Source organism: Phalacrocorax carbo, chromosome 5 (assembly GCF_963921805.1).
Source record: "Phalacrocorax carbo chromosome 5, bPhaCar2.1, whole genome shotgun sequence".
In the NCBI taxonomy this organism is placed as follows: domain Eukaryota; kingdom Metazoa; phylum Chordata; class Aves; order Suliformes; family Phalacrocoracidae; genus Phalacrocorax; species Phalacrocorax carbo.
This window is the reverse complement of record NC_087517.1, coordinates 70,338,265-70,353,971: the sequence shown is the minus strand read 5'-3', so window position 1 is coordinate 70,353,971 and position 15,707 is coordinate 70,338,265. Positions and strand designations below refer to the sequence as shown.

General features: G+C 47.1%; 1 protein-coding gene and 1 pseudogene across 1 annotated transcript; one reads left to right on the top strand and one right to left on the bottom strand.

Moving 5' to 3' along the window:
• Positions 1-374: 374 nt before the first annotated feature.
• LOC135313643 (olfactory receptor 5AP2-like) lies at positions 375-6,227 on the bottom strand (annotated as a pseudogene).
• Positions 6,228-10,119: 3,892 nt separating this feature from the next.
• LOC104046307 (olfactory receptor 5G9-like) lies at positions 10,120-11,058 on the top strand. The gene has a single exon (XM_009506431.2). It carries the CDS (start codon positions 10,120-10,122, stop codon positions 11,056-11,058), a length of 939 nt encoding a protein of 312 aa, XP_009504726.2.
• Positions 11,059-15,707: the final 4,649 nt, after the last annotated feature.

The window sequence follows — 15,707 nt, the reverse complement described above, 5'->3', positions numbered from 1 at the left end:
CAGCTTTAAAATTGGGATAAATTATGTTCTTGCCCAAGTGAATTTTCCACCTGGTTGATATTTTCTCACCCCCCCTAAGAAATAGGCACTCCTATATATAATTCACTTTGTCCCAAGACGAGTCTCTCAAGCAAATCACATGGATCACACCCCAGAAATGCCTGTTTCTCTCCCAGCAGTGGAGAGCTGTGTGCATGTGTGTATTTTATGGCTCTCTAGGATGATGAGTTGAATCCACGCAGTCTGTCCGAGCCTTCGTGAGCAAGCAAATTTTAACACATTCTTACTCTTCCCACATGTTCCCTCCCACCCCAGCAGCTTAACTCTAATAAATAATTTGCAGGTAAGTGAGGAATTTATTGGAGTTTAGGGAGTTAGGAGTCAATAACCTTGCAAGAAAAATACATATTTATCACTGAAAAAAAAGTTGTAAATCAACAAAACTATGATTTGTGCTTTCTGAGAGAAAAAGAAAGCAGCCTGGAATAATTTAGGGTAATTTCTTCCTACAGGATGGTGAGTGCAAAAATGAAGTTTGAGGATCCCACGCCTCCCGGTTTCCTTCCAGGGAAGATGTGATTGCGGGGTCTAAATACTGTAACTGACTTTTGTAGAGAAACTGTGGAAGAACCTACATAAAATTGTGAGGGTTAGGGGAAAAATCCAATTGTTTTAATGCATCACAGGCTCTCTCACATGAGATAATCTGCTCGCTTCCTAGCTGACACGGCTGGTTTTTTTGTTGACAGCGATTTAAGATCCTTCTCTTGCACTTCACCAGCGCAGCCCTCACCTCCTTGTTCCTCAGGCTGCAGATGAATGGGTTGAGCATGGGGGTGCCCATGGTGTAGGAGATGGAGGTCACTTTATCCAGGCTGCTGTGGCCTGACGTAGGTTGTAGGTACACAAAGAATCTTGTCCCGTAGAATAAGGAAACAGCCATCAACGGGAGGGCAGGTGCTGAAAGCTCTGGACCTGGTCCGCGCTGAGTTCATCCTCAGGACCCTGCAGAAGATACAGATGTAGGAGATGTAGGAGAGCAAAACCCTTGTTTTTGGGCACGCTTGTGCCCACCACGTTTATGGCGACGAAGGCAAAGATGACCGTCTGGCTGCTGTGGGTGTTGGACGTCGCAGAAGAAGCGGCCGATATGGTTGGGTCCACAGAAGGAACCCCCAAACGTGCAGCCTGGGTAGATGATGGAACTGAGAAAGGCAATGAGGTAGGAAAATGCTACCAGCTGCTGGCAGACGTGGCTGGAGGTGACCATCACGTAGAGCAGGGGCCTGCAGATAGCGAGGTGCCGGCCATAGGCCATCGTAGCCAGGGTGGTGACTCTCAGCAGCTGCAAAGGAAACAAAGCCGTGGAACTGCATCATGCAGCCAGCAAAAGAAATGGTTTTATTCTCTGTTAAGAGGTCTGCTAGCATTCTGGGGGAGATGGCGGTGGAACAGGAGATGTCAGCGAATGAAAAATGGGTGAGGAAGAAATACATGGGGTGTGGAGGCCGGGAACCACCCAAACCAAGACCATGATCCCAATGTTGCCCACCACAGTGACAATGTAAATCAATAGAAACAACACAAAAAGAGGGGCCTGCACACATGGACTGCCTGTACTTCCCAAGAGGATGAGTTTAGTCTGCGTGTCCTTTCCTCCCATGACCAGATGTTACTTGCTGAGGCAAAAGGAAGAAAAATATCAACCCGATAAAAAATAGTTTCACTTTTGGAGCATATTTCACTCCAATCAATCACCAGTTTAACTGCCACATTTTGGTATATTCTGCTATATTTTCTAAGCCCAAATGGTGTGTGGTTTTTGGTTTTAGGTTGAGGTACTTAGAGAAGAACAGGGAGCGAATTGAAGCAATATGAATGGCAACTTTTGTTTTCTATGCTTGGATACTTAAAACTATTGATTTCTTCTAGCACGAGTGTTTTCAGATTTGAGAAAGGAAACAGATTGTTATTTGCCTCGAGTTCGAGAGAAATATTTTTCAGAAGATGCCTCAGAGGAACGTCATAGGAGGGCACATAAACCTGGAGCAAGAGATAGTCTCAGTCCTAGCGAAATCACAGAGTACACAACCTTAACAACCTCTAGACATTTTCTCTTGGCTTTTAATTATTATTCCAGCCTTCAAATCACATTTATCAAATTATGATGTACCATTTACAATGGATAAAAATCACATTGGTAAATTCATGATTTATGAGCTCCAGCACGCTGAAGCACCCTAAGAACGTGGGCATTAAGATGCTTACTTGAAAACTGAGGTCATTTTAAAACGTGCTGATTCCAAAGGCTGATTTGTTAATGACTGTATTCTGTTGACAATTTGAAACGTTCCATTTCTTTATAATAAAATAAGACTCATCCTTATTTAACGTCTGCATAAATCTGTTCACCTTGCTTTAGCTGCCTAAGTAAAAGAAAACCGATTTGCATAAGCCATTGCTCCCAATTATTATAAAGAAAACTTACTTTGTTAAGGCTGTTTGCTGAGAGAGCCCCCAAAAAAGAGGACAGGAGGACATGAAGAAGAAAACCCACTGTCTAAACGCAGGTGAGGTGAGGCTTTGTCTTGGCGTTTCGGCTCCTCCTGTGCCTTCACTGCTATCGAGTGATGGGAGCCAAGGATTTATCCCAAACGCAGCAGAGAACATTTACATGTCTGCATAACCTCTCTTAACTGCTTGATGTGAAGAGAGGTGTGCTCCTTCCCAGACCCCAGTCGCTGAGCTCATGGGTGACGGGGCTGTAAATACAGTCTCTCGTGCTCTCCTGGGAGGAAGCCCCTGGGGGTCCTCATGGAAGGGTTTACCAGAGAAAATAAAAGGAAAAAGAAAAGGTTGAAATGCAATTCTGAAAGCCGTTGTGCTGCTTTGGGCTTCTGAAAAATACCATGTGGATGAGCCATCACTGAGCACAGACATGCAGGGGCAGTGATGACCAGCTCATACGATGCTTCTGAGATACTTGTGGACCATGCAAAGGTTTTGGTCTGACCATGCTGGCAGATTAAAATGGGTTTAGAGACATTTCAGATCTTTCAGAGGATCCCCAAATAGTTCATAAAGCTCAGTTGACTGTCTCTGGAGCTCCTGATGACCCCCTGTAGACACTAAACAGCCCGGTTTTCCAGGAAGGGTGGGATTATCCATATTTAGGTACCTACAGCCCACGCGCTCACACTTGCGCTGGTGACTCTGGGCTTCCACCATATTCAATGTGAGAAATGGGCATTTTCAGACAGTGATTAATCTCTCCCACAGTGAACTAATAGGCCTTAATGACCCTGACCAGCCTCACCTGGGACTTCTATCCCCACCCTCTGTGCATTAGCCCATGAGCTCTATTTAAGCTCAGCCCAGGGAGCTTGTTCCTCTCTGGGCTTATGCTAGAGGAGTGTTGGTTTCCATCTGTTGGCCCCTTTGATCTGCACCTTTGCTTGATCATGAACCTGCCTAGCAATTGCTGGACCCGACCCCGACCAGGGGAGTGACTTGGCTTGACCTTGGACCTGCTTCGTCATCACCAACTTGCCCAATGGTCTGGAGTCGGCTGAATTTGGCCCAGGTCTCTGCATCTACCCTGCTTGCCTTACTCAGGTACTGTGGGATGGTTGCCTGCACACCATGGTGTCCCCTGTGGGTCAATTTAAAGAGGACAAACCCCCGTGGCGCTCCCCAGCCTCCAGGCAGAGTACAACCCACCACCCATCACCCTCTGCACCCAACAGCCCAGCCAGTGCTCGCTCCTCTGGCACTCTCTCTCCATCCAGGCCATGTCCCTACATGGGTGCCATGGCAGGTAGTATTCTTAGCGAGGGGAATAGAGTAATAAATGTAACATTATATTCAAGGATTGTTCTCTGGCCCTTAATACCTCCTCCATTTCCTAATTTGTTATTAGAATGATGGTCTTCAGTAGGTTGGCAACATTTTCGTCTGGAAAAGGGTAGAGTATTCTTTATGATTTTCAAGGCTTAGTGAAGGTTGGTAAATTTTTCCAGCTCGAGTGTTTCCATAGCTACAAGGTACTGAGACGTTGCCTCTATGAGATGTTTTTTCTCAATAATCTCACAGCAGTTTCTGATCTTGGCATTTTCTTCTTCCTAGAAGACAACCCATCTGAACAGTTAAGGAGGTGAGAGTTCCAGACCTCTTGAAATCGCTAAGGGAACTTTTCAATTATATCTGAAGAGGAGAAAAAGCAAGAGTGACTGGCATGGGGTTATCCCAACCATCAAAGTTGGACAGCAAGAAACAGTGAAGACAAGAGCCTCTGGCAGCCACAGCCATACCTGGACAGCCACACCATGCAGAATTAAAAAAAAAAATAAAAGAAGAAAAGGAGACTCAGAATAAATTTGCTCCCCTGAAGCTCCAATTTATAAAGCAAGCTAGAAGGTGGAAAAATAAGTTTTTTCTTAAGTCGGTGATGATTCTGTGCAATAGAGTCGTACAGAGAGGTAAGACAGCTGTGACCAGAGGCGACGCCAAAGAAATGTAGCAGTGATTGGCACAAGAGAAAAAATGATGTTTCTCTTTGAAAACATATCCTTGCCTACTGCTAAGAGTTATACCGGGACAAATATACACACATCCAGAAGAAATCCTTAGTATGTCTTATGTGTTTACCCCCTCCCCCCAGCACAATCCTTTTTGGAGACCTGTTAATTATTTTATCCTATTTGAGACGAGCACACACACTTTCAAGTGAATTCAATAGGATATCATCTAATTTTCTGTGTTGTTACTTCCCTAGTCTTGGAAATAAAAAGGTGCAGAGTCTCTCTGTCTTTGGAATGATCTCCTTGGAGAAACTAATAACAGAGGCAGGCACAAAAGCAGTTCAGACGGGCGAAGGCTGGGTCTCCTACAGGAAACCAGAAGGGCTGGCATCCCGGGTGCTGTGTGGGGGCAGCAGGGGAATTGGTGGCACGAGGGACGCAGAGCTGCAGGACACGGGGAAAGCTGTGAGGAACTTACCTGACCCCTCTGCTTCTGCAATGACCCATCAAAGTATGTTCAAAGGTATTTTATATTTTTTTTCTGCTGCACTTTAATCCTTCAAAATGTGTTTTTAGTGAATAAATACTTTGATTTCATTAATATACAACAGTGAATATTAGACAGTGACAGTTCCTAAATGAACTGTTTAGTGGAATTTTTCAAGATGTGTATTGAAACAAGGGTGTACAGTAAAGCCACGGGGTCTTAGTTGCAATAAACCTAAGATGTCTAATCTTTTCTCGAATTTTCTCAAAGCATGTAGCGCTCTCTATCTGAAAGACCATTAGCTGTGGGATTTAACTGGCCAAATTTGAAGTTTAATGGGTAAACATTAACTCTGATCTTAGTCTCCCTCCCTGTCAGGAACAAAAAGACCCTGATTCTTGTTAAAACAAACCCGGGAAATGGCTTGGGTGAGCTACGTTGCATAAAGACATAATGCTGCGTATAGGAAATGTAGCACGACTCTCTGATGTATTTAACTTAAAGACATCTGAATTTATGGTGGCTGAAACCCAGCCAGCCTATGGGTCATGACGCTTCCGTATGTCAGAGTTCAGCTTATGCGCTATTTTCGTGGGGTTTTTATTTGCAACTCCTCCTTTCCACTTCTACCTATATTAGAAGAGGAAAATGAACAGGCCCAAAATACCCTTAGATGTAGCGATACTAACACAGCTGTGTAGCTGACATAAGGGAGAGGAAGCATTTAGCGATAAACTCTGCAAAGTTTTATACCTAATTATTCAATAACTATTGGTGTAACTGCTTTCTACAAATTGTTTTTCCTCCTTTGCCATTCTCTTGTAAGAAGCAAAAGAAGTTTCTTTTGGAAATAACCGGAAAATGTGTGTTTATTTACCTTTCCAAGAAAGGAGCGGTGTTTTGAGTTGTACCTGGAGGCTTGGTAATAAAGTGGGAACAAATGTGAGCCAGCAGTGAAAGTGTTGGCCCAGAAACTCCCCAAATATAAACTCTGCTGTCAAAATATTGCCACTTGTAGAGCTACACCCAAGCAAAACACCCACCTGGGGTCCCACAGCTGTTGGCATGTCTTTGTCAATATTTGGGTTGCTGGTGCAGGTGCTGGTCTGCTGGTGGTTGTGCTGGCTCTGGTGCCATTGAAGGTTTCCTGCTGGGCTCCAGCTGCTCCTCCAGAAGGTCACGGGTTCCCGTAAGCCCTGCGGTGTTTCTGTCAGCGCCATCCCTTCGCCCAGCCGAATCACACACGGGGACTTCACAGGCTGGAGGAGAAGCTGGGGCGCTTGCAGCTCACGTTTAGGACCATACATCGTGCTGAGCCGGAGCAAGGCGAGCCCACACCCATCCCACGTGTCCATCCCACAGCCAGACCTCTAGGCTCTCAGTAACACCGATGGAGAACTTGGTGGTTCAGGTGACCGTGCGTGGGCTCTCCTTTGGACGTGGCAAATCCTCTTCTGGGCTACACTGAGCCTATTGATCCGTCTGCTTCCACCTGAGGTATCCTAGGACGGATGGACGCAGGTCTGGCAGATATGGCATAAGATGTAGGGAGACTTGTGCCCTTTAGGGGAGCAGGAGAGATGTATGGTGGGTCTCGGGAAGTCCTGGACACCTGTGTCTGAACAGCTGAACCACCACCTTCACTTCTACTGACTGCAAAGAGAGCCTAGGCAGTTGGCTCCTATGTCTATACTTAATGCTGTTACCTGATAGATGAATAAATCCTGTCTGTGGATCACATACAAACTGCTGTTTATCTGGTGACTCTATCCACACTGCAGTTTAATCTAAGAGCTTCTATTATTTAAAGGGGAAAATCAGCTATACTGAAAGAAATAGTGTGAATTGTAAACTCCTGAAGATATTCCAGACACTGAAAGAAGTTGGTGTCTATTGAGTGCGTGGAGCAGAGGTGAATTACACTGAAATCACCGTGAATACGCTATCAGTTTTCTGCTAGCGCAAAAAAGTTTGTAGGAAGACCTGGACTAGCACCATCTCTTTCCAAACTAGGCTGTGATGAGTTGGCTTTGATCTCGCAGTAGAGGTGGAGCAGCAGAATGACCTGGTTCTCTGCAAAGGGGAGATAAAAATGGGCAGCTGAGATTCCTGGAAATACCTGGAGCATAGCGGAAAGGTTTAATGGACTGTCTGTCAATTGTGTTCTGACAGGTGGGTCCTGTAGAGACCTCCCTGTCCTTAACCATCAGTAGCCTGGAAGCCTTTCAGGCTCATTCGTGGCCTGGAGGCTTGGGTCAGCTTTCATCTCCTGTAATCCCAGCCACCTGCTCCAAGCACCCATCCAGAGCTAATTACAACAGCCTAAGCTGCTTGCGATAGGTGTTTTAGATACTTGGAGTAAATTGCCCTTTGGATGCACCTTCTCACCTCCCCCTTGATTTTCAAAGGGGCTTGTGAAGAAAAGCTTGTGCTCATTTGGATCTCTCTTTCTGTCCCTTGAGGCTCCCAAGTGTTGTAACAGGTTATTGATATCTGCGACAATAATTAGCGCAGGATTTTGCATCCTCCCGCGTACGTGGCTGAGCCTTTATTTGCAGTTTGGACTGCTGTGAATCTCATGGATTCTCATCAAGGAGCCGGCACTATACTATCAAGATTCACTTCTTGAAGACCTGAACCGTAGCCAAAGCCACAACAAACACTTGCTCCCTGAGGAGGGGTGCCTGTTGCCCACGAAGACCTGCAGAGACACCTATAAAAGCAACACGTTGCTGCAAGTGAACAACTTCATCTGATGAAAATATGCAGGAGGCTCTCAAGGGCTCAGGAGAGACATTCTTGTTTACCTGGCAGCTGGGAGGATGGCTTCAAGGGTTAGTCCCCCAGATTTACTGTGTGGACATCCTGAACCTGTGGTGTCATCCAAAGTGGAAGAGACCTTGCAGCTGGAAAGAGGAGGTGACCCCCACCCAAGGGTAGGTGTGGCTGTTCCCCGAAATGTCCAGCCGAGCTCTTCTGGGACTACCCTGCTCTGGTATAAATCACTGCAGCAATGTTACCTTTGGGGAGGCTGCTCTGATTTACACCGGGTAAAGGTTTGCTCCTCTGCGATGGTTAAGATGAAGTTTTTCTGCTGGGATGCACTCCAGTACTTTAAATTCAAAAGATCAGAAATCATGGTGCTTATGGTATGTTTAAGGAGCCTGGGAGAAGGAGAGAAGACTCCCAAGGGAAGACTAACCCAGCCACTGACCCTGAAATAAAGGGATACTCACTTCAAAGAATATCTCTATAAAGAAATACGCTGCTGATGGAGAATGGTTCTTCAATGAGACTTCTGATCCTGACACTCATCTGGTGGGGTAAGCCTTCAATTCTTATCTTTAATCCTGTAAAGATTTTATTACTATATTCTGAACCTTTGTGTTATCAGGGACAGAAACCCGTATTTCACATTTTCCTCAGGGTGAGCAGCTTAACTCTGTGCCTCAACTTAAGCAACCGGAGTTGAGTGAGTTTGGCTCAGTACAGTCCCGTGGACTCACACGTGGTGTTGACTCCTCTCTCAGCTGAAGGGAGAGGCAGGAGCTGCTGGGGTTTTGCCTGCTGAAAATGGGGTGAGAGAAGTCCTTGTGAGTGCCCTAACCACCACGATGGGACCCTGTACCACCACGATGGGACCCTGTACCACCAGGATGCTCCCTCTGAGAAGGCTTTGCCTCAGATGGCATCTTAAACCAGTGAATTCTCAGGCTGGCTCTTTTTTCCCCTTGACCATTCCCCCCCACCATGCCTCCTGCCAGGGCTCTCAGCCATACCTCCGTCTCACCTGGAAACAAGGTGCAATTTGCAGTCAGAGGCTGCTGTCTGCGCACACTGGGGAGAGCACCAGGTGTGACTTTGTGTTCCCGGACTGCGCCGTGGATCCCGCTTTTGTCTGGGCTTAGTTCAGTGCGTTACAGCTGGTTCACGCTCATAAACGCTCACAGCTATCTCCTGCCGCTTAAATCACTTCTGTAAATCAGGTTTCATCTCCCAGTCCACTTCTGGAAATACGAGGCGACGATTAAAGTCACCGGCGTATCGTGGCGGTTGGTGGTCCCTGCCGGGCTACGGCGGCACGGCGAGGGGAGCTGCGGACAGGGGCGCGATGGGCTCGCTTATCGAAAGGCTGATTCATCATTTGTTAAGCCCACATCAGCTCTTTGTACAGGGGACCCTAACGCCATGGCTAGTGCTTTTGCTCTGAATGTCATGGGGGAATCAAGGCAGATTTTAAGGTGTTTAGTCTCTTAACTGTATATTCTCTGAATTGTACCGAGGAAGTGTTCGGTGCTTACCTCAGTTCAAAATAACAGCTTCAGACCCAAATTTTGTTCATGGTCTCCCTGGCTGCTTCTCCCCAAGCTTTCTGAGACCGTAATATTAAACTCCTCATGTCCCCAGTGAGTTTTAGGATTGTGCAGCACCCCTTTCCTCTCTCCCTCCTTACTTCCCAACAAATTAAAGACTGGTTCTTTTTCTTTACCCCGGTGCCTTTTTCCAAAACCAACACAGGAAAGCTACAGTATTTTTACTCTTATTCCAAGCTATTAAAATTATAGCCAGAAGCTGCTGCCCAAATCGGAGCCATCCTGTTCGGGTGCCTTATGATCAGCTTGAAATGAGGAGGAAGGGAAAAAAAATGTGGAGAAAAACTTCATCACTGGAGGTCAAGGGCAGAGCTGATGACTTGGTCTGTGTTGCCTGAAGCCCCACCTGCTGCTATATCCATCAATCTCATCCAACTGTAGGTATCAAAACGGGATTCTGCCATACAAACCAACCTGCCTGGAGGTCTGCCCACAGTGAGGAAGCGAGAGCCCCCCCGCAGTGACTCGCTGCAGGCAGGGAAAGTGTCTGGGAAAGCTGGGATGCTCTTCTTCCAGAAGGGACCTTCTCTTTCCTTGGGCTGTAAAGGAGGACAAGCTCCGAGCAGATGGTCACAGTGTGGTCCATCCCGCTCTAGCTCCCTAGAAACGAACGGTCTGGGCGCCCTGGCTGCAGAGGGTGTAAATGATCAAGTTATCCCTGTTCAGGCCATAAAGGCGTGGTTTCCACCGTCCTGTATTTCCAGGCTCTCTCCTTCCTCGGTAGGCACGAAGCCTCTGAATGGCAGAGCAGAATCGCACCTCGGTGGCGGAGTTCGTTCTCGAGGGCCTGAGTGACCAAGCGGAGATGAAGGCAGCCCTCTTCGTGGTGTTCCTGCTCATCTACACCATCACCCTCCTGGGCAACGTGGGGATAATTGTAGTGATCCGGGGTGACCCACGACTCCACACATCCATGTACTTCTTCCTTGGCAGCCTCTCCGTTGTCGACATCTGCTTCTCCTCTGTGATTGCCCCCAGGGCCTTGGCGAACTTCCTATCGGAGAGGAAGACCATTTCCTTTGTTGGCTGCATGGGCCAAGCTGCCTTCTACATCGTCTTTGTGACGACTGAGTGTTGCCTGCTGGCCGTCATGGCGTACGACCGGTACGTGGCCATCTGTAACCCCCTGCTCTATTCCTCTGTTATGACTCGGAGGTTGTGCATGTGGCTGGTGGTGGGGTCCTACCTTGGGGGTGTCCTGAACTCCGTCATACAGATGACCTTCATCGTTAGGCTGCCCTTCTGCAGCTCCAATGTCATCAACCACTTCTTCTGTGACGTTCCTCCCCTCCTGGCTCTGTCCTGTGCCAGCACCTACATCAACGAGATGATCCTCTTCTCCTTGGCCAGCGTCATTGAGCTTAGCACCATCTCCACCATCCTGGTCTCCTACATCTTCATCTTCTTTGCCATCCTGAGGATCCGTTCAGCTGAAGGTAGGCAGAAAGCCTTCTTCACCTGCGCATCCCACCTGACAGCAGTGGCTATGTTGTACGGGACGACAATCTTCATGTATTTACGCCCCAGCTCTAGTTACGCCCTGAACACTGACAAAGTGGTCTCCGTCTTCTACACGGTGGTCATCCCGATGCTGAACCCCCTCATCTACAGCCTGAGGAACCAGGAGGTGAAGAATGCTCTGAGGAGAACAGCAGGAAGAATAGCAGTCAGGCTCTGAACCTGCCCCAATAAAGCCCGATACAGGATTTCTCTGAGGCTGTGGAGCCTCTGCCCATGGAGATATTCAAAAGCTGCCTGGATGAGGCCATGACCAACGTGATGTGGCTGCGAAGTCAGCCCTGCTTTGAGTGGGATGTAGAATAATTTTTGATCAGAAAGGACACGTAAGAGGCCTCTGATCCTATGAATGGCAAGTCATACACATATATATGTATGTGTATATATATAAAATACAATATTAAATGTACATTATACTATATATTTATTTATAATGCAATATATTCTCGTGTTAAATGTGTACGCCAACACCTATGATACTAATTTTTCTTGTCACTCCCTAGCCTTAATTTAGCTGTAAGACCTGCTCAGTAAATGAAGGGATAGAGGCTGCGCTGGTGTTGGCTTAGTAGAAAAGTGTTTATACCAGAGAAATTATGAATAGTTTCATGGGTGGCATTGGGCACTTGGAGTCTCAGTGATTTATGGGTTAGGTCTGGGAGGCAGCTCCTGTGAAAAGCTCTTGGTAGGAAGGATGGAAACACCAGGTCTAAATGGATAAATGTTGACGTTTTAATGCAGTTAAGGGGGTGATGGGGTACGGTGAAAAAGCCAGGTGAATGAAATATAAATTCTTAACTAGGTCTGTTTTGAAACCAGGCTGCTGAGTTACACTGCAGCGTTAAATTGATCTTTGTAACTTTTTAGGCAACCATACACCTTTCTCCCTTCAATTCTCCTTCACAATTTCTGCCTTTCAAAGCCTCGAAACAAAGCTCTAAATAGTATTATCATCTTTGTTTTTAATAAACCACTGTGGGCATAAATTAGAAAACTATCAGTAGAGTTTGCAGCCAGAGATTTGCGCTTTGGTGTAAGGCAGTGGGGAAAAGGCATGAAAAACAAACAAGGCAAACGGGGGAAAAAAAAAATTGAGGTTAATTTAAAAAAAACCCCAAACCGACAGTCTTTATTCCTTATACAAGAAGCTACTGCAGCTCCTGCCCCCTTTCACCATGTCCCGAAGAGGAAGGTGTGGTTGCTGTGGAAAGGCAGCGCCATGGGGGGGAACAGTAACCACGCTTTCCTCCCCCTCTGCCCCCAAAACTTTTATATTTCTTTAATATTTCATCACTCAAACATAAGAGATGTCCCTGATAATATCATCTTAACAGTGTCAGCTGGGAGGGGGCATGGAGGTGATCGTCTGGGTCGGAGGAGGCTCGGTCGGGTCCTGGATGAGGATTTCCCACCTGCGGTCGCTCGACGTGAGCTGTGTTGTCAACAGTGGGAAAACTATGCTCTAATACAGTGAAAAAATATCCCAAACAGTGACGTGACCCTGGGTGGCACCTAGAACTTCTTTTAAATAATAATTTTATTATTAGTCTTACTTTTTATCCCTAAAGTTGACAGCCTGAAGCTGACTCTTACTGTTGCTGGCAAGGCATGACAGCGCACAAATATACCCGTCCTTTAGATGCCCCATTCCTTCTCAAAAGTTGCATTTCACCTACTTCTGAATAAAATCCATGCCTGTTTATATGTGAACGACTGATTTCTATTCCTTCTGTGTACCATGGTGCTCTGTGGTCAGTCCCGAGAGATGTGAAATGACCATAACAGACTTTCGGGTATCAAAGGGAGTGCTGGGGGTGGGGGGTGTGTGCAATGCTAAAGTGGCTAGAAAAATACTGATTGGGATTTCTTATACGTCGCCACCATCTATTGGACATTCTTGGAAATATCTTCTTTTTATTTGAGGTGAAAACTGCTTTTTTTTTTATGGGCTAGTAAGCCTTGGGTAGCGAAGTGGCTTGTCCTTGTTCAGGAACCCAGGAAATCGCATATAAATAAAACAAGACCATCACCTCGCCTCTACAGTTGGCCGAACCCAACCATTTAGTTCGGTTCTTTTCTCAGCAGCTCCTGAGCCTGTTAAAAATGAATGGGGAATGTCAGATGTCTGAACAAGCTTCTGACCGAGTTCCCCTTGCGTTTAGAAATGATGGGGAAAACACAGAAAATGCAGACAAAAACTGCTTTATTTTTTCTTCTAATGCAAGTCTTGGGTGAGGCTTCACATCGTATGAAATCTAGATTCTCAAATTCGCTCTGCCTTATGAATTATTTTTCTCTTAAATAAGTCAGGGCTAACCATACCCAACTTGAAATGATAATTCCTGGTATTTTATATTAGTTTATACTATTATATTTATATTATTATATTATATTTTACATTAGTTGTTTCCCATAGATCTACGGGTCACTCCCAGGAAGGGTCCTTACACCACATCTTTACTCCTGCCGCGGCTCCCCCCAGTTTTGCAGTAAAGGTGAATGAAAAGGCACGGAGAGACCTGAACTTTTATCCCCTGTAGGTGAAGGATTTAATTTCTTGTTGCTGACTTGCGTAAATCGCATCCCTCGCCACCTGAATACTCCCAGGTGGGCAGCTGCCCTGGGTGCTCTCGGAGGCTGAGTTAAAAGGGTGAGGCTGCCTGCGGAGCTCCCCGGTTGCTGGGTTAGCACGGTGGAGCCGTCCTGGTGACCCTCACGGGGAAGAAGCCCACCCCTCGCTATGAAATGCTGAATGCTGGGGGTGGGATAAAACCGGGGTCATTCCCTACGAGGTTTTCTTTGGAGCAGATGAAGAGGTGTCTTTTGTCCTTTCCTGGGAGGAACCGCAGTCGGTGCAGCCACCTCTCATTTTGGGAGCAAAGTATAGCCGGAGTTTGTGATTGAAAAATAAAGGCAGGTACAATAAAATGAAAAGTAAGGCTTTTTTATTGTTATTATTCTGAACATCAGCGTAAACTGAGGAAAGGAAGTGCTGGGTTCCTCATCGCATGCAGTCTGCACTGAGGGTCAAACGCCTGCAAGAAGAGCCGCTCTATGGAAAAAAACCTAGAGGTTTCTGAATGCAGAAATCGCATGTGCAGTAGAGGAATGGCAATACCCCGTCTTTGGGCAGTTTTTTTTAGGATGTACGAAACTATTAAAGGCAATATTTTTGAGTTGCTGTTGTTCAAATAACCCCTTGCGGTGTCAGGAACTTTAAAAACCCGCTGGCTCTATCCTGACCTGGCAGTGGAGGGTTTGGGGACCTCTCTGGGCTTGGCAGGGTCTGACGGAGGTTAGGGTGTTATTCCCTGATTTGTTTTACCCCCGGCTCCGTGACTCCTGCGAAGGGCAGAGCTCTGGAAGCACGGGTGGATGTTGCATGGGAGAAGACGCGGCATACGGTTCCAGCGGGAGCGGGGAGCAGCTGCGGGTGTAACAACGGCTGCAACTGGACCCGAGAGCAAAGCAGAAGAAATCCCCACTGTGAAAATCCCGCGTCATCCCGTGGCGTCCGCAGGATCCCCAGGACTCGTGGCAGACTGTCCCCCCCCGCTCTGCTTCAGGGGGCAGAGACGGTCACCCTGAGAACCCAGGGGGGTGCTGGAGGTGGGAGCACGGGGTGCTTTTGCTTCACATTTTAAACCATCCTATTAATGAGGCTTTTTGGCATTCACTAGAAAGTTTGGGCTGTAAGACTCTCAAAACACCAGCTAGCCAAACTGTATTTTAGCTCTCTGCAGATCTGGCACCTTCCCGTTGTTCCCATAGTGAGATTTTAGAGGATAACGTCCAGCACGGGAGCGGGCTAATGGCTGGCTAACCAGGAGGATGCACTGCAAGCCTTGCTCGGCTGTCGAGTCTCAGCAGCAGCCGGTCTTTCTCCTACCCATAAAGCCAGGAGTTAAATCTTGGCAAACACTAACGACAGGCTGCTTGGTGAGTCGCGAGGGCTTGCGCTGGCTCGCCCAAGAGATGCAAGGTCTTACCAAAGCTGGCTAGGAAAGCAGGTGTCCCAAATGAAGGCCCTTTCCCCAGGAGGACAAGGATAAATATGCAGAGGTTTGCTGACGGTTATTTAGCAGAGCACAGACCAACCAGCTGGTTGTCAGCACGAATAATGGCTAATCCAAGGCAGCAAGGTATGGATTTTTGATTTAATTTATCTCCATGCCAGTCAGTGTCTTCAAGCTGCAGGGAGGTGTGATTCCTGGCGGGCAGCTATCCTGCACGGCACAAGCTGCAGCCCTATAAACTTCCCAGGTTTCATATCTACATCTTGGACCGCCTTGCGCCACGCAGTTGGCTTGCCAAATAAGAAAAATAGTGAGGGTGAGCCTCAGCCGGTTGTGAAATTCAGGTCAATTCTCCAGTGGCAGTAGACGTCTGCATTTAGGCAGGTGGATGCTGCCTCTGGGGGAGGATTCGGCTCCAGACCCAAACAGCTCGATTTTCATTATTTGTAACACATCTTCCAGCGCCGTGTGGATGTCTCAGACACTGCTTTGCCTCCGGCATCTCTATGTGGGCAGTGAAAAGCAGCTCTAAATCCCCATTAGTAACACCAGGAGACCAGACGTTGTCGCTCACAGGACGTCTGAAATGAGATGTCTGGATGTGGAGATGAACCTCGCCCCTTCAGCAAAAGGGACATCAGATAATGACGACTTCCGAGCGCGGCCCTGTTTGTCAGAGGCCAGGCAGCGCACACTCTCGCTTTGCTCTCTGGTGTAACTCTGTCAACCGATGATTAATGTTATCCAGGAGAAATCGATGTTTATTTATTCTATTTGTCGTAGAGTGTGATTT

Excerpts from the sequence above, each read along its gene's own strand:
- LOC104046307 (XM_009506431.2), top strand. The coding sequence starts at position 10,120 with ATGGCAGAGCAGAATCGCACCTCGGTGGCGGAGTTCGTTCTCGAGGGC.